At 35.9% G+C, this 24,677-nt stretch overlaps 1 protein-coding gene across 1 annotated transcript; it reads left to right on the top strand.

Annotated features, from left to right (window-relative positions):
* The first annotated feature begins 227 nt into the window (after window positions 1-227).
* Window positions 228-22,024, top strand: LOC108977630 (cholecystokinin receptor type A-like). The gene is made up of 4 exons (XM_018947397.1): window positions 228-271; window positions 2,211-2,743; window positions 18,014-18,214; window positions 21,504-22,024. The coding sequence occupies exons 1-4, from the start codon at window positions 228-230 to the stop codon at window positions 22,022-22,024; spliced, it is 1,299 nt and encodes a 432-aa protein (XP_018802942.1).
* Window positions 22,025-24,677: the final 2,653 nt, after the last annotated feature.

Below are 24,677 nucleotides of genomic sequence, written 5' to 3'. Positions count from 1 at the left end.
CTGTCCGATAAAAAAAACAGCAGGAGTAAAATTTGTGGCGTTTAGACATAGTACATCCGTACTACTATGAGTACTATGCAAAAAATAGTAAGACTTTGTTCATAATTTAAAAATACCCCTTGGATACAATACACTTGTGCCAACATATTTTCCAATGCGCTAAACAGTTGTTAAATTTCCATAACTGCCTTCAATGCGAGTAGCGTTTCACCTTCAATGGATTCAAAATGGTTCCTCTGAGCGAACGTTTGAGTTTGATGAATAGCCCAAAGTTGTCGGCTGATAATTCCGGCCGGATAATACGAAAAGCTTTGCGCAAACGACGCATAACCCTCAAATAGTATTCCTTTTTGACAGTTTGGCCTGTCGGAAGGAATTAGAAGTGAACCACATCTCGATAATCGGAAAGAACTGTCAACATTTTATTAATTTCTTGTTTTTTCAACTTCGGCTGACTTTTGCCACGATATTCGGCCGACTGATCGTCTATTTACGGATCTTAAGCCAGATTCAAAACTCATCGCCAGTATTAATACGTATCAGGACATACTGGTAGTCCGAAAGCATTGTTTTACAGCAATAACGCGACGCTATTTTTCGAAAAAAATTAGTGATTTTGGAACCAATCGTTCTTTTACTTTTCTTAGGCCCAAACGATCTTTTAAAACGGTTTTCACTGATCTTTCCGATATTCTACCATAATGCTGCCGGTAAGATCTCTGACGGTTAATTGCAGATTCTCAAGCAGCAATTCCTTTATTATATTGGCGTGTTGATTATCAGTTAATTTTGATACCCATCCTGGAAGTGGCTCGCCGTGAACGCGTTCTTGACTTTCTTTGAATAATGCTTATCAATAAGAAATATTTCGACTGATGGGTTTTCACGCGATCGTGGACGTCGCACCATATTCTTTCATCACAGCAAATTTACTACATTCTTAGTTGTTGATTTTGGTATCAATAATGTATAAATCAGTTCATACATAGACTTTCGCGCAGAAATTGCAAATCCACAGGAAACCTTTCTATATTTTTATCTTCAGCTTCGCTTGTGGCATTGATGTTTTGAAGAAGCTTCTTTCATTGATTGACTGAAGGATTTTAAACCATATGGAGGCCATCAAAACGCGCCTAAATTTGATCACCTTTTCAAAATTCCTTCAACGTTTCTACAAATATCTCTCGTATGGTTGAGTTTTTTTTTAAACTTATTATAAAGTGTTTATCTACCCGAGAAGATTATTCGTAAATGGTTTGAGAGTACTGATTCTCGCAGACCACCTTGTATTAGAAAGACAGTGAAGTGAATTGGGTATTTGGCATATTTCAGATTTTCCCAACGTTGTGTGCTGCTCGAATATTTTTGGACGACACCAATGCTATTGGTCGAGTACAGCATTCAGGCGAGTGAATTTGAATTTCAAATGGTGCCCATATTCACAGGGCAAAAGAACTGCACACACATTTTTACGTTGGATATGATTTTGGGCTCCTTCTTATTTACAGCTTATATTACTACCATTATCGAAGCGCTGTCCACGGCAACCTTCCAATGTATTGTTAATTAATGAGGCAATAGCTTTGCCGGTTTTTTCGTGACAATCTACAAAAGCGAGAATAAACTCCTTCATCGACGAACACAACGTTTAACTAAATCAAGAACTCCGCAACGGGGTGATCACCAGCGACCTGTTTCTTTTATCCTCAAACATTTTTTATAAAATTCCAATTTCTTGCATCAAATGTTAAATGAAAGGCTTTCGTTATGTTTTCAGAAATATTGTTTTATGCGACTAAAAGGCCATGCTGCACAAGCATAAATAAAAACTTGTTAAAAAGGTTAACGAAGCAGTGGTCAAACTTAATTTACAACGTAGAAGCAGCGTAAAATCGACATAAGTTCGAAAAGGTAGCGGATTGTTATTTGCTTCAACGCCATCGGTTACTTATACGCCCCCGCAACCATCGCGTTGAGCGAACAAGTGTGTTTGATGCCAAAACAATAATGCAAAAGTGCAGTAAATATGTTGAACAAGAATAAGAGCGCAAACATATAATAACTCATAAAAACGATGTATTTTTAAAACATTAAAATACATAACGTAGGAAGCGTTAAGTGTAAGTGTTCTTTAGAGCAAACACGACACAGGGAAAATTTCATTGCATTGCATTTTGTCAACAATCTAATTCGGTGTTCATTTCCACTAGGGAATATGAAAGTGAAAAGTTCTCTAACTACTCGTATGAGCTGAAATCAAAGAGCACATCACCAACACCCACATACGCTGCCGCAATATCTGTGACAAGTGTGGAAACCGCTGCTGCCGGCACACTCAACCGCGAGCTGTTGAATGAGGATTTGAATATGACCGACAACGAGAACGTGAGTCTGATACTGCCACAAGCGCCGTCGCCTCTCACTTTCGTGCTTCAGAACGAGAGCACATTCGGTGACAATGGTACTTACGCGGTGACGCCGCGTATTAGCTCGGAAATTCCCATTTGGCTGATACCCTGTTACTGCGTGATCTTCTTTTTTGCCATTTTCGGGAATCTACTCGTGATTTCAACACTTGTACAAAATCGCCGTATGCGCAATGTGACTAATGTCTTCCTGCTGAATCTCGCTATATCCGATATGCTGCTGGGTGTGCTCTGTATGCCCGTTACCTTAGTCGGCACACTGCTGCGCCACTTCATCTTCGGAGAATTCTTTTGCAAACTTATACAATTTTCTCAAGGTAAGTAAAAGATAAAAATTATGGAAAACTAAATGTACTTTTAAAAATATCTTATTCACAATTGTAGCCGTCAAGAACTGTGCAGAAATCTGAACAACAATCTTAATCAATCAATAATTTGTGTTCTGCAAGAGAATTAAACATTTTTGAAACATCTTTCAGATACATTTTTTTCATCTTGAAGCATTGTTTGAGACAAGGGTCAAAATTAAATAATCTCTATTTCGAGGAAAAATAGCGAAACTTGGAACCTCAAGCGGCTTCTCTCGTGCCTCCCAAAAGTAGTGGCAGGAGAACTGTGCACTCTCTGAAAAACTAACATTGAATTTGCTGCGCTTTTAATTACTTTATATAATATCAGTTTAGTTTTGAAAGCTAAGTATGCATCGAAGTAAACTGAGGCATAAATATCGAAATATATACATAAGTTATATCTCAATTAATCGCCCTTTATGAAGCCTGAATATTATTACAGTTGACAATCTTTTCTAAGGATCATTTATAATCTGCCCTAATGGGGGCAATCCCTCTAATCTGTATACCTTTTTCCCTCACTTTTATAATTATCTAAATTATATATGAAAATTTTTCAGAACAACAAAATATATAATTTTACGAAGAACTGTAATTATATACAGTGAAAAGAATTTAACATCAGTTTCTTATATTACAGTTCTAAGATATACAGTTGTTTATAAAAATTTACTAATATTTGTATTAAAGTTTGCCATCATGTTAGTAAAATATTTTTATCTCCCAAGCTATCAACATTTATTTTTTGAATATTATTTCTTTCAAATGTTATAATAAAAATATTTTGAATGGTAACTCACGAATGTCACGCGTGATGTCTTGCTTCTAAGGCTGAATCGAAGCGGAATTGTCTTTCTGAGACTTTTGAGATCTGCATATCCCCACAGGAAAAAGTCTACCGGTATGATATCACACGAGCTTAGTGGAAAATCAACAGGCCTAAAACGTGAAATTATCTGTTCACCGAAGTGTTCTCTCAATAAATCCATTGACTGATACGATGTGTGCGCAGTGGCGACGGCTTGGTGAAACCAAATGTCGCCGAGATCACGAGCTGCAATGTCAGGCATCAAATAATCGGTTATCATGGCGCAATAACGGTCGCCATTGACGCATGCTTACGTTTTCTTGAATCTTTTCAGCATGATCTCCATCTCAATTGCGGAAATTTTGCTGGTCCACATACCTGTTGAGTCAGAAATAGACCTCATCACTGAACAAGATTTTAATTTTGCAACTTTTAATGAACCCATAGAGAAAAGCGATGTCGCTTGCGAAGGTGGAGCAGCTTCAGTTCTTGCACATGCTCTATTTTGTACGCTTTGAATTTAAGATCTCGTCGTAAAACGCCAAATCGTTCCATACATCAGTCCGAGTTACTTTCCGCGGTCTTCGTATGCACTCTCAGCTGCGGTTGCCATATTTTTTTCACCGTGTGCTGGACGTGGTCAATTCGGGTCTCAATATGGGTGATAGTCTTATGACTATGGTCTTTACAAAACAAATTTTCGTAATAAAGTTAAATAAATAAAGTAAATATTGTTCGGGCGTAAGTCTTTCAATGATGGAATGCCAAACAATACTGACCAAAAATAACATGACAGCTTGACACCACTTACGCTTGTCGAAAACTAACCCAGTTTAAATTGATCTTTAGGCGGTGTAAAATTTTATATCCCCAAATATGACGACATTCGACCACAGAATAAAGTTTGAAGATACAAATACGTTAAGTATACCTACTTGAGAACAAGGTCTCTGTACTATTTTTTCTACTTATTTTAAAACGGTTTTGTACGAAATGTTCTCGGTATGATAATGATTCAATTTTATTTTAACCCCGATAAATTAAAAATTAAATTAAAGATTTATCCATTATATACCACATGCAGTACATGTTATAGCTCAGAGCTTTCTAGTTATATGGTCGTCGATTGTATTGGCCATGTCCTACATGAATAGTTTATATGTCTCTCAATATAAATATCAGTTGAGAATATTTAGAAGTCATTGGAATTCTAGCTTGAGTGGGAAACTACATGTGACAAGAAATGATTTCAGCGCTATTCCGCACCGACAGGGGACAGATTTTTATTTATTATGAAGTTTATATCAGAATTTCATGTGAGACATTTATATTTCAAATAATAAATACATAAATGTACCTTCCTTCTCAATAAATTGATATAATCGCCTCTGCGGCAGTTTTGAGAAATGCCTTTCTATGAGAGAATGACTTCCCTTTGTACTACTTTTAGTATAATATGTTGTCATGGGTCAATCAATAAATTATTATATATATATACGTCTGCATATACAAGTATTAATTCACGTATGCCGAAAGGCAAAATGTGCGAAACCCAATAAATAACGATACAAAGTAATGCCTTATGTATCAGGCAATTTTCAAAGTTCCGCAGGAATAATTGCTTTTATTTGAAATATAGGATCTGCATAACGGTTATATGCTGTATTACCAACTTCGGTGTATGTGTGAATTTTGTTATTTGTATTTGTTCGATGCATCGCTGTAGGTAAAGCAAAATATATTTCACAGAAACTATTGTACTACACCACTATGAAATTCAAAAGCAGTTAAAGTGAACAATTGATTTTCAATTTCCACCCCCGTGGCGCACTGGTTTTGATAAGCTCAGGTAAAATAAAGCACAGGTACAGAAAGTAAGTAAAACAACCAATATTTGGTGAAACGGTCAAACAAATCCATGTGTGTATTTATAGTGGCGCATGGCATAAGCGGAATTTGCCTGTGTCAAGTCTTACATTGCCGCACGATTTCTGTTTATGTTCTTGAAACGCATAGTATGTCAGTTTAAAGACATGAAACTACGTAGGCATAGCTGTGGCAAAAGTAACATATGAAAAATTTAACTGGGGTTTATAACCCCATATCATTTCGGAAATCATTATACCGGGTGTAATTAGGGTAAGAGAAGATTTAGGCGTATTGCGTTACATTACTCAAATATATTCGGAAACATTCAGCAGTCCGATAAAAAAAATCATTATATATAATATATGGTAGCTGGGATTGTTCCTTGATCGCCATAAGGTATAAAGGCAACCGGAGGGTATATGGGGCTAGGGATAGTATTGCCTGATTCAATATATTTTGGGCATTATGACACATTAGTGCCAGAAAACTATTTTCTATGAGTTTCATAATTAAACATCGCTGATTGACCGATATGAACGGTAAAGGTCAACCAAAAGTTGGATAATTCCTATATTAAAAATACGGTGGTTGGAGAAAATATCCATTCAATGCATTTTTGACACGAAAGTATATTATTATCAGCTTTCTCCGAATTTCAATACTATATTTCAATGATTGACCGACATTTTCAGAAAAAAATCAACTACATGAGGTCCAAATATACTGTGGAGCCCTTTAGTTATTGATTTCTATATTAAAGTGTGGTTTATGAATTATAGGCACGGTTGGCCGATTTCGGTGGTCCTGAGGTATGGGATTGCACCTAAAGCTCTTCATAAGGATACCCAGTAATTTAAGTGATATGTATATTTAAGGAGGAGGGCACTTTTTCCTAATTCTTCAAACAACAGATGGACCTCTACAATGCCAACGTTCAGATGGAGTCAAGAACCATGCCAAGTTTAATTACGGAATTGAGCACGTCTAGTCATACTACAGACTGCGCCGTTTGTTGAATTGTCTCCAGAATGGAAGCGAAGCAAATGAGTCTCATGGTGAACGAAAGCAAGACGAAATATTTCCTTTCATCAAACAAACAGTCGTCACACTCGCGATTTGACTCTCACGTCACTGTTGACAGTCATAACTTTGAAGTCGTAGATAATTTCGTCTACCTTCGCACCAGTACTAACGATGTCAGCCTCGAAATCCAACGCAGAATAACTCCTATAAAGTGCCAACAATTTTTGTGACTTGAGGAGATTTTGCTATTCTGTAAGTGACAGTCACAAAATCTATTACATTTCATTATTCCGAGATTTTTTTACACTGGAATGAAAACAAATATTAGATTTTCTATAACATAGTCAAAAAACATAATTATCAATAAAAATATATGTTGACTTTTTTTCATAGTATTTACGAAATTTATGTAAAATTTATTTATTTTTAACATTTTCGTGCTTGAGTTGCTCATAAAATATACAAAAAAACGACAATCGATTAATATCTACGATGATCTCTATGCAGTATATTTAAAATGGCAGCGAAGAGCTCTTTTTAGTTTTGTGACCTGTTAACTATCAGATGACAATACTTTGAGACTAACGCAAGAGACTGTTTCAGGATCGCGCTATTAACTTTAGATGTGAGTTAATGCTATTGAAATGATAATTTAGCTTAACTATTGCATGCCATTAAAAAGGAAATTTTATGCATTTTTGTTTTTTACTAACCCAAAAAAGATTTTACTTCATACTTAACATAAACACACAAAGTCCAATACACACTTCAAAGCCCACGGTAAAGCAACGGGACCTTTATTCCATTTAAAATTCTACAAAAATATATAGTGCTTTTTCTTACATTGAACCAGTTGTAAACTGCATTGCTTGATGTGTAGTTATATCAATTATGGCTCCGTCACGTACTCAGACATCTATTGACATGAGAAATTTAATAATACAACTCCTAGAAGGTTAAAAATAATTTTAAAAAAGTCTTGGATTTTCCAAAGCGCCTGAACAAATCCATAAAGTCATGGTCTGAGGTTGTATATCAGCAAAGGGAATTGGCAGTCTGCATTTTGCAAAAAATAGTATGAGTAGTTTTCAGTACGTCTATATTCTCGAGCAAAATGTCAAAGCAACTTATGCAAAATGGGGTACCCATAGAGAAATTATTTTTCAAGACAACGATCCGAAGCACAAATCAGGAATCGCTCGAACTTGCCTGATATATAATTGCCCACACGTGATGGAAATATCGGCACATTCTCGGATCCAAATATAATTAAGCATGTGTGAAACGAAGTAGGACGAAAACTGTAATCGAAAACAGTATTACAATCTTGGGGAGGTCACAGAAGAGAAATTCTGTAGAACCCGAATTTTGCCAGAGTTGGTTGACTCTATACCAAAATGTTCAGATATATGGGTAAAAAATCCGGTTAGTCGTGTGAGATGAATTGGAATTTTTGTGTTTACGTTAAGTAAGCTTTTATTTGTCACGTAAAAAATGAAAAATGCATAAAATTTCCTTTTTAATGATATAAAATATGTTAAGCTAAATTATCATTTCAATAGCATTAACTCAAAGTTAAAGTGGAGTTCATGCGGTTGGTCATGTGAGTCACTGTATGTGTGACAGTTGCTTGATGTTCCAAATTCATTGAACGCGATCCATTGAGCATTTTGTATTGAAAATAATTCAAAAGCGTGCATTTTTTATTATAATATTTATATAAAATATGTTTATGTTAACAATGTCTTCAAAGATGTTTTTAAGGCCAAACCCCATATTCATCGAGTTTAATTTTAAATACTGGCACGTTACACATTAAATGTGTATGATATATTTGAATAAAATATATGTACATATAGCTTGTGGTAATCATCGTTGCATTCCTTCTCGCTCTCTTTCTCTTGGTGACTATTCTTATTTGGAACGAGAAAATATTTTTATTATCTGCAATTATTCGTTTTGTTAATAAAATTTTCTCAATCACGAAATGAGATTTAATCAGCGGCTTGTGCAGTTAATTGGCTTAACTCAAACGACGTTTTTGTCACATGAACTTCAGGATCCAGCTGAACACACAACTTTCAAAGATTCTCACAAAGGCCTTAATCTCCGTGATCAAGCAAATTACTTATGGCTAATGTCGGTCTTACAGATTTATCTAACTGGCTTTACAATCGTTCTCTTCTATTCCGATAATTTAATGTTTTAAGGCCAAATCGTTGTGCAAAATTAATTATTTCCTTATAGCGACAATGGCATAACAAAGTTTATCACAGTCGTAAAATGTTTACGCTTTCCTTTTTAATTACTCTGTCCTTACGTTTTCATACTCACGCAATGTCGTGTCTCACCACCTTGTCCTCCTCACCTTTGCTAGTATATATAACTGTATTAAGCAGGCGGAATGTAACAAGTGACACATAGCGTCTGATTGTCACAATATTGTTTCCTGCGAATGTGTGAATCAAGAAAGACGTTTTCTATTTACATTTGCACTTTGCTAAAAACGAGAGGAGGAAAGATGTTAAGCAAACGTCATAATGTTTATAATTGATCAATGCAGGTTACTATCAAACAAATAATGAAAGAGAAATATTGTATCTATTATAAACCGTCGAACGGCCGGAAAATTTATAGTCGTTATAAACCCAGTAGGAAACATCAGAGACCCTATAAAAATAAATAATCAGCATGGCGAGCTTTTGCTTCCGTTCTTTTTTCATTTGTCAAAACCGCCGATGTCGGAGGACTATATCACATAGCACCCAAGGAGCTAGATCTATTTTCAGCTTACTAATGCAGTATGAACTGATCGAATCAATTACAGTTAAAATGTGTAAAATATGAAAAGAATTAGAGCAGGAACGAAACCTGGTCTGCTATTGCTAGATTATTTGTAAAATTGTTTAATCCATTATCTTAAAAAATCTTTCCATTATCTCTATTGTGAACCTTTCTTCATTGTTGTAAAGTACTCAAAAACATTCAGCAAATCCATAAAAGATCACGCTTTATTCGCTTTCGCCTCGGTCTTTAATCGGCCTCGCCACGCAATGACAATAACTCTTGATTAAATCCATTTGCCAAGCAACGGTGAATGACATACATATTAAAGGGCTCTTAATGAATCGAATGACATCCAGATTCAGACTAAAATTAAATTACACTGGTAAACACTTTTTTGTCACATGAACTTCACGATTATTTTTAAACTCTTGCAATATGTTGCTATAGAGTTGGTTCACCAAATACATATACTATATATGTACATATAAATAATCAGGATAACGAGCCAAATTGAAATCCGGTTGACTGCCTGTTCGTTCGTCCGTCTGTGCAATCTATAACTTGAGTAAAGCTTGAGATATCTTAATATGCGAGTCCTTTTGTCCAAATAAGTTACGAATTCGTAGATGAGCATAATCGGAATACTGCGACGAACATTAACCGAAAAACCTATAAAGTTCTATACCTAAGCACTAAATTAAGATATAAGACTCTAATTTGGGACAGAGGATCGCAATGGCCAGAAGCATCTGTGGGAAAAACTTTTGAAAAAGTGGGCGTGACCGTGCCTTTAGACCCCATATAACGGTACAGTTAAAATCTATGAAAGCACGATAAATAAATAACTAAAAACACCAGAGACATTCAGTTTTATGCCTTAGATAGTTCGAGAGAACGTTAAAGGAACCGTGGACAAAATTGGGCGATGAGTGTGGAAACACCCGCTTTGAGGTGAAATCACATATCTCAAAACCTGCCAAACCGATTTCAACCGAATTCGGTGCATGATATTCTTATGGCATTCATATGCCACTTTTAGTGTAAGAAATGTGATCGCTACAGCCACGCCCGCTTCCCTTATAACACACCAGGTTGTTGTTCGTAGAGGGCCTTGCTACTTTTTTTAATATGAACATGTATGAAGTTTCATTTCAATCTGTCAATCCATTCTTTGTTTACGAGCCATTTAGTGTCGCCGTGTCACAGTATTTTTTTACAATGGAAAAAATTTAATATCGTGATAAAATTCTCATTTTTGGAAGGTGTAGCACCAAAAGAAATTCACGAACGAATGTTAAAAGTGTATAATGATTGTTCACCTACAATTAGAACAATCATTAGGCAGTGTGAGCCATATTTTAAGTGAAAGTTTTCGAGTTAGAAAGCTGTGTGCGCAATGGGTGCCACATTCGCTACCAACGGAACAAAATCATATTCGAATGTGAATTTCTCAGCAACATTTGGAGCGTTTTAAAAAGAATAAAGCAGATTTTGTGCGCCGGTCTATCACCATCAAAAGAAAAGGCTAAAGAGTGGTGTGAACCTGGTTTTTCGTCTTCGAAACGAGCTCGTGTCCCCAAATCGGAAAAGAAGATTATGGCATCAGTTTTTTAGACGCGAGAGGAGTTTTGTTTGTAGATTACTTGCAATTGGTAAAATAATTAATTCTTAATATTTTTGCAACCTTTTGGACCAGTTGAAGGAAAAAATTCGTGAAAAAGACCCGGTTTGCAAACGAAAAATATCCTTTTTCATCAGCACATTGCACCGCGTCACAAGAGCTTTTTGGCAATGGCTAAAAACCATGTTAGAGCATCCACCGTATTCACCAGATTTGGTCCCCAGTTACTTCTTTTTGTTTCCAGAACTCAAAAATGTATGCGTGGCAAGTGTTTTTCATCAAATAATATGACCTCTGTTGAAGCGTATTTTGCAGACCTTTCGGATTCTCACTTCAGGGATTGGATCCACAGATTGGAGAATCGTTGGAGCAAGCGTATTAATTGCTAGGAGATTATACTGAATAATAAAATGCATTTTGAAACATAAAATTGTGTTTTTCTTATAAAACGTCAAAACTTATTGACCTGGTAAATACCTAGTAAACACTTTCGAACTTCCGGGTCTCTATACCACATATATCTGCCAATATGTATATTCTTTTCTGACCATGAGGGCACCTGTTACGTATATACGTTTGTTACACCTTAAACTTGTCACGAAAGTGTTCTTCTGTCAAATGTGTGAAAAATTAATTTTTAAATCTCAGCGTGGTAGTTTCACGTCATCAATTGAACTGAGGAATCAAGATAAATCCTGGATTCCATATAAATGTTTTGTGACATGTGTAAGTGATTCCTGTTTTTTGTTTGACATAAACAAAAGGCATTACAGCCAATTCCAAGCACACTACACAGTATTGGAACTTGCCTTCCGCCATAGTCCCATCTTACATAGCGCCGAACTGCCTGTCTCAAATCGATCAGAAAATCAGGATTAAAATCTGATACTTGTTTTAAGTTAATACGTTTAGTTATAATAAGCAACTTGCACTTCTTTCTAAGAAATTTTTTCAAACTTTTTCGTTCGTTCGGGATTTTTTTCAATTTTGTTTTTAAGTTTTTAGTAAGCATAAGTAAACTAAACTATATTATATAATAATAGTTTTTAATTTAATGCTTTTAATGAGTAAAACACAAATTAGCTTTTCTGCGCTTATACAAAAGCGGCCGAATTTATTGTATTTAAAGTGACACTCCTACTAAACTTCGTGTTTCAATTAAAAAAATAAAAATAAAATATTAATTTCAATTATTGTGTAAATGAAATTAAATTAAAAAATGAAATAATATCACGTCTTCATCGCATGTCAGTCTCTTACATTTCGAGGTTATATTGTCAAGCTCACTATCTTTCAATTGATTTATCTATAGTTGAAAGTGTTTTGTTTTTAATTTTTAATATTTTTAACAAATAACACGTCATTAACTTATTTCTAAATAAAACAAGTAAGGAAGGTCTAAGTTCGGGTGTTACCGAATATTCTCTACTCTCGCATGACAAGTTTCATCGAGATACGGACAGACGGACGGACATCCGAATTTCAACTCTACTCGTCACCCTGATCACTTTGGTATATATAACCCTATATCTAACTCTTTTAGTTGTAGGACTTCAAACAACCGTTATGTGAACAAAACTATAATACTCTCTTTAGCAACTTTGTTGCGAGAGTATAAAAATTATATTCCGCAAAAGTACAGTGCAATAATAATCCTCCTATCAGAAGGTGCAATAAATGTCAGTTCTCTTTTGACATTTGTGTAGTAAACACATGCGAAATACACGTAAATAAACAATGGTACGCTACACTGCTCCAGAACGCGGGTTATTGGTGACTATTTATTTGACCAATAATCGGTCGGTGCCTTTGGCACAATGTGAATTTCGTCGCAGATTTCTTGGCCGTCCGACGTCTACTGGTGAAACACTGCGACGTTTAGCCGCTTGCCTCGCAGAAACTGACACGATATGAGATGCTGCCAGACCAAGGAGTAGCCGTTCTGCAGAGAATATTGCTGCTGTTGCGAGGATGTCATGGAAGCGCCATCGACGTGGCACTCAAATGGGTATCGGCCGACGGTGTTTACAGCGAATTTTGGTACGAGATTTGAACATTTTTCCGTACAAAGTTCAGACGATGCATTAGCTTTTAGCTGCTGACCGCCAATCGCGTCTAACATACGCTTAAGCCATCCTAATCGTACGTAAATAAGCAAAATTTACGCTTCTAGGGAACTGAAAATCCGCGTGTAACCCACGAAGAGCCAGTACACCCGCTCAAAGTCACTTTATGCTGTGCTGTTTTCGCTGGAGGAATCATCGGATCTTTTTTCTTCGAAGACGTCGCGGGCCAAACAGTTACTGTGAGTGGTGAGCACTACAGAGCAATAATCAACGAGATATTTTTATCGCAACTTGATGAATTGGGATTGAAAAACATGGGGTTCTAACAGGACGGTGCAACGGCACACACTGCACATGCCACAACCGATATGCTGAAGGATGCATCTCCCACTTTGGCGATTTGCAATGGCCAGCAAGATCGCCTGATTTGACCGCTCCAGATTTCTTTTTGTGATGCTTTTTGAAGTCGCGGGATTATGTCAACAAGCCTCAGGCTGTTGCAGCTCTTAAAGACAATATCCGTCAAGAATGTGAGGACGTATCGCCGGGAGTTCTAGCCAAAGTGATGGAAAATGTCATAAAAAGGGCTCAAATGACAATTAACTGTGGCTGCGGCCATTTACATGATATCATATTCTCGACTTGATGTAAAAAAATGTAAAAGACCAAATAAAATTAGTCCCCAAGCATAATCAAAGTTTTTAATTTAAAAAAAAAATTACAGCCAAAAAATTTTAATAATAACTAAAATGTTATTTACGAGGAAAGAAGAATTTTTCCAACAGAAGAAAAGCACAACACATACATATGTATGCACTTATTTGCTGAGCAAATTTTTTCACCAATACGCACTTTGTCAAGCGGCACGTGATAGAAGCAATGTTAGAGTGCATTAAATTTCATTAAATATACAAAAAAGAGTGCTTCAGTGCTTACCAAAGCTTTTTAAAGAATAATAAAAGACCAGCCAATTTTATAAGTTCCTATATCGATATTTTCACAATAAAAAAGTATCGGGCTCGTTATCATTGCTCATGGAATCTATAAAAATATTAACAAGTAAGGAAGAGCTAAGTTCGGGTGTCACGGAACATTTTATACTCTCGCATGATAAAGTGATAATGGAGATTTCAGGCGTAGTTGTGAACCGATTTCACCCATATTWGGTACATGTCATCAGGGTGTTAAGAAAATACTATATACCGAATTTCATTGAAATCGGTTGAGTACTTCCTGTGATATGGCTTTCGGTCCATAAGTGGGCGACCCCACGCCCATTATCAATTTTTAAAAAAAGACCTGGATGCAACTTCTTCCTGCCATTTCTTCCGTAAAATTTAGTATTTCTGACGTTTTTTGTTAGTCGGTTAACACACTTATAGTGATTTTCAACATAACCTTTGTATGGGAGGTGGGCGTGGTTATTATACGATTTCTTCCATTTTTGAACTGTATATGGAAAGGCCTGAAAGAAACGACTCTATACAGTTTGGTTGACATAGATATAGTTTTCGAGATATATACAAAAAAGTTAGTAGGGGGCGGGGCCACGCCCACTTTTCCAAAAAAATTACGTCCAAATATGACCCTCCTTAATGCGATCCTTTGCGCCAAATTTCATTTTAATATCCTTATTTATGGCTTAGTTATGACACTTTATAAGTTTTCGGTTTCAGCCATTTTGTGGGCTGGTAGGGGGCCGATTTTGCCCATCTTCGAACTTAACCTTCTTATGGAGCCAAGAAATACGTCTACCAAGTTTCATCATGATATCTCAATTTTTACTCAAGTTAAAGCTTGCACGGACGGACGGACAGACAGACATCCGGATTTCAACTCTACTCATCACCCTGATCACTTTGGTATATATAACCCTATATCTGACTCTTTTAGTTTTAGAACTTACAAACAACCGTTATATGAACTAAACTATAATACTCTCTTTAGCAACTTTGTTGCGAGATTATAAATATACATATACAATACACTATTATTTACTTATTTACAGAAGAGAATTCAACGAATTCAAATATCAAATTGAGAAGTAGTAGAAAAAATAAGGACTGTCCCGTAAAAAATTGACCCTTCGTTTTTCATTAATAACAAGAAAACCAAAGAATTTTTTCAAAGTCTTGTTTTATTACTTATTAATGAGTACTATAGAGATTACAAATTATAAATAACATTTAACAAATTTTTATTTTCTGTAAAAATTTCTTACTTTTTTCTTAAGGCCCTTCATTATGTTTTGTACAGTGTTTTCATCGCTAGTACCGTACGACCCTCGCCACTTATTTCTAAAATCTTGTAAATAAATTGTCTTGTACTGAAGTGTTGAGATTCTGCTTAAAAACTTCCTTCACTCTTTTTGCCAAATTTCCGTCTGCACTTGCTTTTCTACCTGAACCTTTTTTTCGTATAGTAGGTACATCCTTTTTGTAATTCGAAACAACCCTTTTAACAGTACTTTCCGATGCTCCAGTTTTTTAGCTATAACTGAATATTTTAATTCTGGATTTTCCAGGTAAGTGGACAAAACCAATTCGCGCACTTTTTCTTGATTGCTAGACATCTTAATAGTTTGAAGTGTTGACACCAAATGTTATACATTTTGTTCATCGTCAGATTATGAAGAAAAAAAAATCCCCATTGAGACTAATGCCATAAACACTTACGTCATAATCTTAAGGAATAAAAGGGTCAATTTTTTACGGGACAGTCCATATTCCTTAAAATTTAAATTGGAAAAGTGTCATTTGATTTTTTGTCGATTAGAATCCATTTTCTATATAAAATTTGTCTATTAGTAAAACAAGTTGCGAAGTGAAATTTCACATTTAATAAATGCGTTGTAATTGTATATTGCACAAGTCTTACATTTTTTTTATTTTTAATCAATCTTGGAAAAAAACTTACCGGTAATTGATGTCAAATAATACAAGATCCGCTTTTGCAAGCTTTTGTTACCTGTCTTCAGCCATTTGTTTCTGTTCATAAAAATATTTCTATTTGATCATGGAAACCTTTAATCACTGTAATTGGCAGGTTTGGGTGAATAGTGGAAAATGGCTTAGACGATTATTGCTGTAGAAATGTCATTACACGAAATATTTGTCTTTATCGCGGCAATGAAAAGTGTATAATTTTAATTGAACTCTATATATTAATGAACTGGTATGTCGAGTATTTAATAATAATGTGGCTGATCTATTGAATTGCTATTAATTCCACTGTTAGTTGCTTTAAATGTTTTAATAATTATTCCATATAATTGTATATATTTTTTTTATTTTAACGCTACGGAAGTGAACAACGGATATTGTAGTATCGGGTGTTTTGGAGTTCAGACTTTGGAAAAAATTAAATATATGTTTTCCGTCAATTTCTTTGCATACACATGAATTCTATAGGAAGATAAAAAACAAACTATTCATGTTTGTATTCACGTTCACACAAAGTCAGAAAAAATAGAAATAAAATTTTCTCTAAAAGCGAACGAATTAATTCATTCATATACTACCAATACATTTTGGTACCCTGAAAACATAACTGTTTTTTCTAGTTTGTCCATTTACAATATACATACATACAACGAATTTGAGCATTCGATGGTTTATTGTACTCAGGCAACATGCTGTGCAGTGTATTATAGTTTTTTTGGCCGAACACTTGGCTTCCAGATGTCCGTCCGTTCGGGGATGGTATCTTAAACTTGAATAAAAATTGGCACTCGGACGAAGTATTAATACCAAATGTTAAAAAAATAGACAAAAGAACTCTATAACTCGGTCATATATCAAAAACTTTTGAAGCAATCTTAGCCCAGCTTTATAAAAATGTTATTATGTTATAAGATGACAACAAGAAACATTGAGCCATAAGGAAGCACACCTTCACCATCTATGGCAATATATCTGAAGCAAAATTTCTATAATATTATTAATGCCGTCAGTACAAAAATCATCGCATCTCTCGAGATATTTTGAAAAGTTATATTCGTTGAACCACAATCAATCAATTACCCTTATTACACACCAGCTGGTTTAAGCGATACCTTTACAGTGGAAACCTCAACGTGGAAAATGTAAAAAAAATGAAGTTGAATACAACAGATACTGCTCTTATATCAATATGGTCAAGAGGATTGTATTATTTCCTTAGCCTCCATGTATTGAACATGCGGATCTCCGTTCTTCCGCTTTATAGTTTATCATAAATATCAGCCAATTAAGCATTGATCGGAGGGAGCAGTTCCTTATACAATTGAACACCAAAATATTTGGAGCATCCATTTTATTAAAGGTGTAAGAGTGATGTGGTTTCTTAACGAAACACACTAATTGTTAAAGAAATTAAAATATTTTTTTATTTAATGTGAACAATTAAGTTCTGTATATTACATCATTCAAAGAGCCTCTTCGACTTCTTTTGATGGAACGAATATGGTAAACTCAACTTTTGAGTACTTTTTCACTAAAGTCGTTTGTCAAGAATGGTATGTTCTATACTGACTAAAGCTTGTTTTGCCTCTGGACCTTCTAAACAGCTGTCAGCAGTTCAGGGGCTGCGTTTTATTTTTTCTTGCTCCGGATTTTGTAAATAATTCCTCCTTTTTACACAACACAAAAAAATTTTAAGTGCATCTAATTAGTTTCCAGAGTCTTTGAATATACAATTATATTTCCGCAAGACAACCGACTATCAACAGTTTTTTCGAACAAGATTCGAAATTTGTTACAAAAAATATCTTAGGCGACCCAAGCATAACTGCTAGTAAATACACTAGCTCATTGAAGACAAATATAAATTGTGCCACCAGTGTATCTAATATAAATTTAATAAAGCAAATTTCTGTATAAATATTTCGGTTATTCAAATACGGAATGTGTAAAAATAATATTTTTTTTAATATAAATCCATGGGGTTAAAAAACGCCAATAATCCCCTTACTTCCGTATATAATAGCAATTCCACTCCCTTATTAATATAAATAACAGCGTAAATATAAATATTAATCAGTGGTTGATTGATTCCCGTATTTTGCCTTCATTTCTCTCCAACAGCTGCGTCGGTGGCCGTTTCATCCTGGACTTTGGTTGCGATATCATGCGAACGTTATTACGCCATTTGCCATCCGCTACGCTCAAGGACATGGCAAACGATTAATCATGCCTACCGCATTATTGGATTCATTTGGTTCGGCAGCATGATTTGCATGACTCCGATTGCATTGTTTAGTCAATTAATTCCAACCAGTCGACAAGGTGGGTACACAAAAGCGTTTCTTATTCCATCAATAACTTCGCTTCAAACATCTCTTTCATTTGCCAGTTTAACACATGTGAGTTTCCCTAACTACATATATACTTATTACAGTTGTACCTTTCATAACCTTGCAACATGTTGTTCTTCTTCTGTTGACAAAAGTTATTCTGCGTTGGATTTCCAGGCTGACATTGTTGTTGGTGTTAATAAGCTTTCCAAAGTAGACGAAACTATCTACGACTTCAAAGTTATGATAGTCAACAGTAACGTGAGGGCCAAGTTGCGAGTGCGACGACTCTTTGTTCGATGACAGGAGATGTTTTGTCTTGCCCTCGTTCACCACCAGACCCATTTACTTTGCTTCCTTATCCAGTCTGGAGAAAGCAGATGTCATCGGCGTACGCCAGCAGTTGTACACTCTTACAGAAAATATTACCTCTCTCTCTTCTTACGGGTCTTTTCCAATAGTCGGTTGTTTATTTTTGACGGTGAGCTCTCATCTTTCACACAATACGTTTGATAGAACCTTATACGCGATGTTGAGAAGGCTTATCCGACGGTAGTTGGCGCAGATTGTGGGGTCTCCCTTTTTGTGGATTGGGCATAGAACACTTAAATTCCAATCGTTGGGCATGCTTTCGTCCGACCATATTGGGCGTGGTCCGATTCTAATACGTTTAATGTACACATCTTCTTAACCATTTTAACTATATGACCTAAATTTGCACAGAATAAATCTTTTCGCCCTTCTTGCACCACGTTCACTCCCCATGTAACGGTTTCATTAAAAACTACTAAAGGAAATCAATAACTAAGTACTCTAGAGACATTAAATATTACATCCATGTTGGTGGGATCCATACAGTAGCCGATAGGCCGAGACAAAGAAGTAACTATACTTTTGGGAATATTGCTGCCGCGCATCAATTGAGGAAGACCCAACTCAGTTTCTCACAAGCGCTGTACATCTCTGTGACGGCGGTTAGCCCACGTCCTAAAAATCAAGATCAAATTGGCGCAAGAACTAAAGCCGCTTAACCATCAGAATCGTCGTATGTTCGTGATCCGCTTTTTCATGGAAAAATCAGCTTCAGCGATGAGGGTGATTTCTGGCTGAATGGCTTCGTCAATAAGTAGAATATGTGTTTTTAGTCAGACAGCAATCCACACGTACTCCATGAATCACCATGCCACGCCAGCCAGTGGCGTCATTGGGCCGTACTTCTTCCCTGACAATCAAGACCGGCACGTTACTGTGAATAGAAATCGCCACCGCTCAATGATAGCCGAATATTTTTTTTCCTGAATTGGATGATACGGACTTGGACAATATACGGTTCCAAGAGGACGGAGCCACAAGCCACACAGCGAATGTCACAATCGATGTATTAAAAAGCAGGTTTGGTGAACGTGTTAAATCACGAAATGGCTCTGTCAATTGGCCGCCTCGGATGTGCGATTTGACACCGTTAGACTATTTTCTATGGGGTACGTCAAGTCTATAGTATATGCCAATAAGCCAGCGACGATTGGTGAACATCGTACGAATATCGAAAGTGAATTTGCAGCAGTATCGGTCGATTTACGCTTGAAAACGTCGAAAATTTGGTTCAGCGTCTAGACTTCTGCAAACGTGCCCGTGGTGACCATGCAAAAGAAATCGAGTTCCATACATAATGACATCGAATGTACGTTCACACAAATAAAGGACTTCATTGATATCCCAAACCGTTTACCCTTAGATTGATGATGGTCTGTGAGGTACCTTAAGAGGTTACATGGGTATACGGGTTTCAAAATATTGATTGTTCTTATTGTCTTATTAAATTCTACAACACCTCTAGAATATTGTCCTAAATTTTCAAGTTGATCCGAGTAATAGTTTTAGAGATACAGTCTTGAGAACTTGTGCTCACGACGCCAGCTAGGCTAAGTTCGCCGTCTTTAAACGCGTTTTTTTCAAACCTGTGTCTTGAAACGATCTTCATGAAACTTTACACTGGTCTTCTAGATACAATTCTTAAAGACTTGGATGAAAGATTTTTTGTTGATTACGGCTATTTAAAAAACAAAAATGTCGCGAAAATTTCACTTAAATCTCAATCTTTTTGTAAAAATGACCGCCAAAAATTATATTTTCAATATTTTTTTCCCTTCATCCATGTTCTAAGTTAAGATTTTAACTAAAACACATTGTTTCACTTTAGATGATCCTGTAAATAGTTATCCGCCAACATGAGCGCATCTTTTTCCGAGGGGTCACTCGAAACGGCGTCGGAATGACCGAGTTTAAAATATTTCTAAAACTTTCAGAATTTCTTTTTTAATAGTGTATATGTTTGTAACAATAAAAATCCTTATAAAATAATTAATTTTTTTATATGAGAAAACAAATTTTGAGAAATAGGCTGTTTTTTACCCGAGGAAACCCATGTAATCCCTTAATGAAAATCAGGGAACATTTTAATAGTACTTTATGTTGTTGGTAAATATGTAGTGAAGTTTCGTGGGTTCTTATAGGAGAGGAGTGCTTTCTAAAGTCATATGGTATAACTGCATGAAATTGAAGTAGCTGCCGATAAAACAAAGCTGGGCATAATGTAATTGAAAATCGAGTACCTTCAATAAAATATTCCCTTCTTCGACTAGATCCCGTATTCTGTCGAAGTCTCTGCCAAAGTTTTAATCATTTTTGAAATATTCTCATATACTTGGAGTAACTTTCTCTAAGACATGCGTGTTTCTTACTTGTTACTTTTCTAACAGTTTTTAAAATTGCAAAATGACAGCAAATCAACTTACTCACAACTTGCAAATATTTCGGAAGGGTAAGAATGTCTGCAGAGGAGTAGCGATTAACGTAATACAGACAAACAATGCAAATAACAAGTGAACTTTTATGACCTCGGAATAACCACAGAAACGCTCAGCATCCATCGCTATTTCTGCCGACCGCACAAATTCATTACACTCCACATACAAACATACAAACAGTCTGCAAAGAAAGTAAATTAGTTCCAGCCTCACACCAAAGCCAAATTCATTCGAAAAAATAATAAAAGTAGATTAGCAACTGGCCGTCTTGCTGTTCCCTTAAAATTTTTAAAGCCCTTGAACGGTTATCCTTATATCCTTCATTTCCTGTTATGTTGAAATGAGGACACCATCGCAAACACATTTTAAATCAACAGTTGAAAAATATCTTAATTACGATTTCATCACTTTACACATTATTTGTCCATTGCTTTAAAGCGCGTTTTTAATGTACTTTCTTAATACCACCCGCAGGCTTACGCAAATGTCGCGACCAATGGCCGGTGGACACCATTGCGTATGAGCGCTTTTATAATATATTCTTGGACTTAACATTGCTGGTACTGCCGCTATTTGTGCTATGTGTTGCGTATATCCTCATTACGCGCACGCTGTATGTGGGTATGTGTGCAGAGCGCGCTTTAGTCTTTGGTGGCAATTCCATCATCGGCAGCACGCCTGCCGAACAGCACGACGACAGTTCATTAGGGGCAATTGCCACAGTCACCAAGAGCACAGCGGCCGCGCCATCGGCCACAATGCAGTCACCGTTTCTAAGGAGATTTAATTCGAAGATGTCACTTCGCTGTCATAGCAGACAAGCCAACATTGGAAACTACGGTATTAGAAGTGATGGCCAAGATGTTGCTGCTGGAACACAGAGTGACACAAGCTATCACCAACAGCATCAGCAACACCCGCAACAAAAACAAAGCCAACTCAAGTACTGCGGTAAGTACCACACATTATGTGAAAGTCCACATTCTTATCAGTAATTAAATGCTGGTAAGAAGCCACTGAATTTATGCGGCTTGTAAAACCAATAAACGATTGTGTGTTCATGGCATCTTGATATCTGGATGGAATGTACATTGACCGCATCGAAAAAAGCAATGCGCTGAAAAAATAATTTTAAGCCCATTATATTTCGTCGTATCAAAACCAAATTATGTAGTTTAGTTTGCCCCACGAGTCTAGCGGCTTTTATAACAGTTTGCTAGGAAAACAAAAAAAATAATTTTTAACTTAATCATTATTAATCTTTAAAGTACTCCCTGGGGTAAAAAATAGAAAGATTTTATAATTTAAACTTCGCGTGAAAAGCTATTTTTCGAACTATTTTTTTCTTGGTTGGTACGACTGTCAGAGATATATGTCCCAAATATCAAAATATTCATTAGCGTACTTCTAAAGTACATAAAGTACTTCGGCAATTTTTGTAATGAGTGAAATTATGGAACAAAGAAGTTAAATTCAATTTAATATGCGAAATCAAATTTCTGATGCGGAAACCTTTAAAATGTTGGAAAAGACCTTCGGTGTTAATTGTTTGTCGCTAGCAAGTTTTTAGATTACTACAAATTATTCAAAAAGGATCGAGAACGCATTGACGGTGAAGCACGTCAAGGACGGAGATCAACATTAACTGATTATCAACATGCCAATAAAATAAAGACATTTTTGCTTTTGAATCGACGATTAACAATCAGAGTTCTTACTGGTATCGTTAGAATATCTGCCGTAACTATCGAATTTGCCGTGTGACTTCAAACGGTCGCTCTGTGGGGCAAATGTGATGCCAAGGGGGATTACTTTGAAAGGGACGACATAGATTTTGAAGAATATATTAAGAATTTTAAAATTATAAACAAAGTTTATTTCCTAGTCGAGTAATATATAATATAAAATTGACTGGCACTACTGAAAAAGATACTTATCTTAATATGTTTGGTCGCACTAAGCTATTTGACGGTTCAGAAAAAGAAAATAAAAAACCGAGAGCAAGTGAAAGGCGGTGTAATATGGTATTTAAAATTGAAATGCAAAATGACAAGAACTTAAATTTGATAAGAAAGCTTTATTTATATTTTGAAGTGTCACATTTGTGCTAAAAAAATGTCTATGCAGTTTTCACAACATCTTCAAAATGAGTGATTGCCGGTATACTAGCATGTTCCGTTGGCATTATCACTCATGGTCTTATAAGCCGTCAACAAAATGCACATTTTATTCTCCAACCTTATCACAATTTTAAGGAGCATATAAAAAATTTTCTAAGAAAGGAAAACCAAAATGATTTAACATACAGTGATAACTTGCGCTAGAATATCCTCCAACACATGACTGTATGCGCTGCGTTTATTTCTTATGGGGAAGAATTCTACTTTAAGTGCCAAATAACCTTTTAATAAGCCTTTTGTTTCTACCGACATCCCTTCTTTACCTTCTTTCCTTTTAGTAACTATATGTTCAGTTTGTATGGAAGCTATATGTTATAGTTTATCGCTATATGTTATAGTGATATCGGAAGTTATGTGAAATGAGCAGCTTCTTGAAGAGAAAAAGACGTTTGCAAAATTTCAAAACGATATCTTAAAAACTGAGATACTTGTTCGTATATAGTATACAGACAGACGGACAGACGGACGGACGGATAGACAGACAGACAAACGCACACGGCTGATCATTTATATATATACTTTATAGGGTCTCCGACGCTTCCTTCTGGGTGTTACAAACTTCGTGACAAACTTAATATACCCTGTTCAGGGTATAAAAACAATCTTCGTCCGCCATTTTAGGATTTAGAATTTTATGTAATAACAAATTTGTGTGTCACTTTGACTGAATTTTGTCATTGAGCCATTCGCAAAAGTAAAACTGGTATAAAATTGGCAAAACAAAATTTGATGGCACTGAAGAAACGGTTACACCATTTGAATGAGGTATACTCATACCAAAAATTTATCGAGATAAATTGAAGCAGGTAATTTATCTCGATAAATTTTTGGTTTCTTTTACATGTAAAATTTTTGATATGAAAGCAGAAGCGAGCAGGCAAATGACCAATCGAAGACAGCTATTATATTAACCATTCAGCTATATAGTAAATGGTTAGGTTAGAATACCGATCATTGGTTCACAAGGGATGGGTTAGGTTAAATGGTCGACCCTAACAGCGGTCTCACTTGAACAGCTTACAACATTGGTCCGTTGTGGTACCAAGAATTCCTCTAAAATTGACTATAAAGACCCTCATGTTACACATATTCTGAGGCAACTAATATCAATTTCGGTTAAGTCTCTTTGTTCACCGAAAGTATGACTCCCTAGATCAGCGTTTCCCAAATGACGGGTCGTGACCCAGTAGCGGGCCATCAAAATAAAATACCGGGCCGCAACATTCCCACCTTGTTTTCAAAATAACACCCACCTACTATCGATCGATCGATGCATCGCAATATTCGTAAGCGGAGATCGGCCGCACGTGCCACTCACCGCTGCTGACTGACCTGAAGTTGAAACAACAGAGCGAGGCGAAAGCTCAGCCAGAGAACTTAAAGATATAGAGAAGGTACAAATTGAATTCTATATGATATTTGATTGGACGGCTAACGGTGCTGCGGAATTCACCATTCTCGCTGCTAT

Source organism: Bactrocera latifrons, unplaced genomic scaffold, assembly GCF_001853355.1.
Source record: "Bactrocera latifrons isolate USDA-ARS-PBARC rearing strain unplaced genomic scaffold, ASM185335v1 scaffold_93, whole genome shotgun sequence".
Taxonomy (NCBI): Eukaryota; Metazoa; Arthropoda; class Insecta; order Diptera; family Tephritidae; genus Bactrocera; species Bactrocera latifrons.
This window is presented reverse-complemented; position numbering and strand designations above follow the sequence as displayed.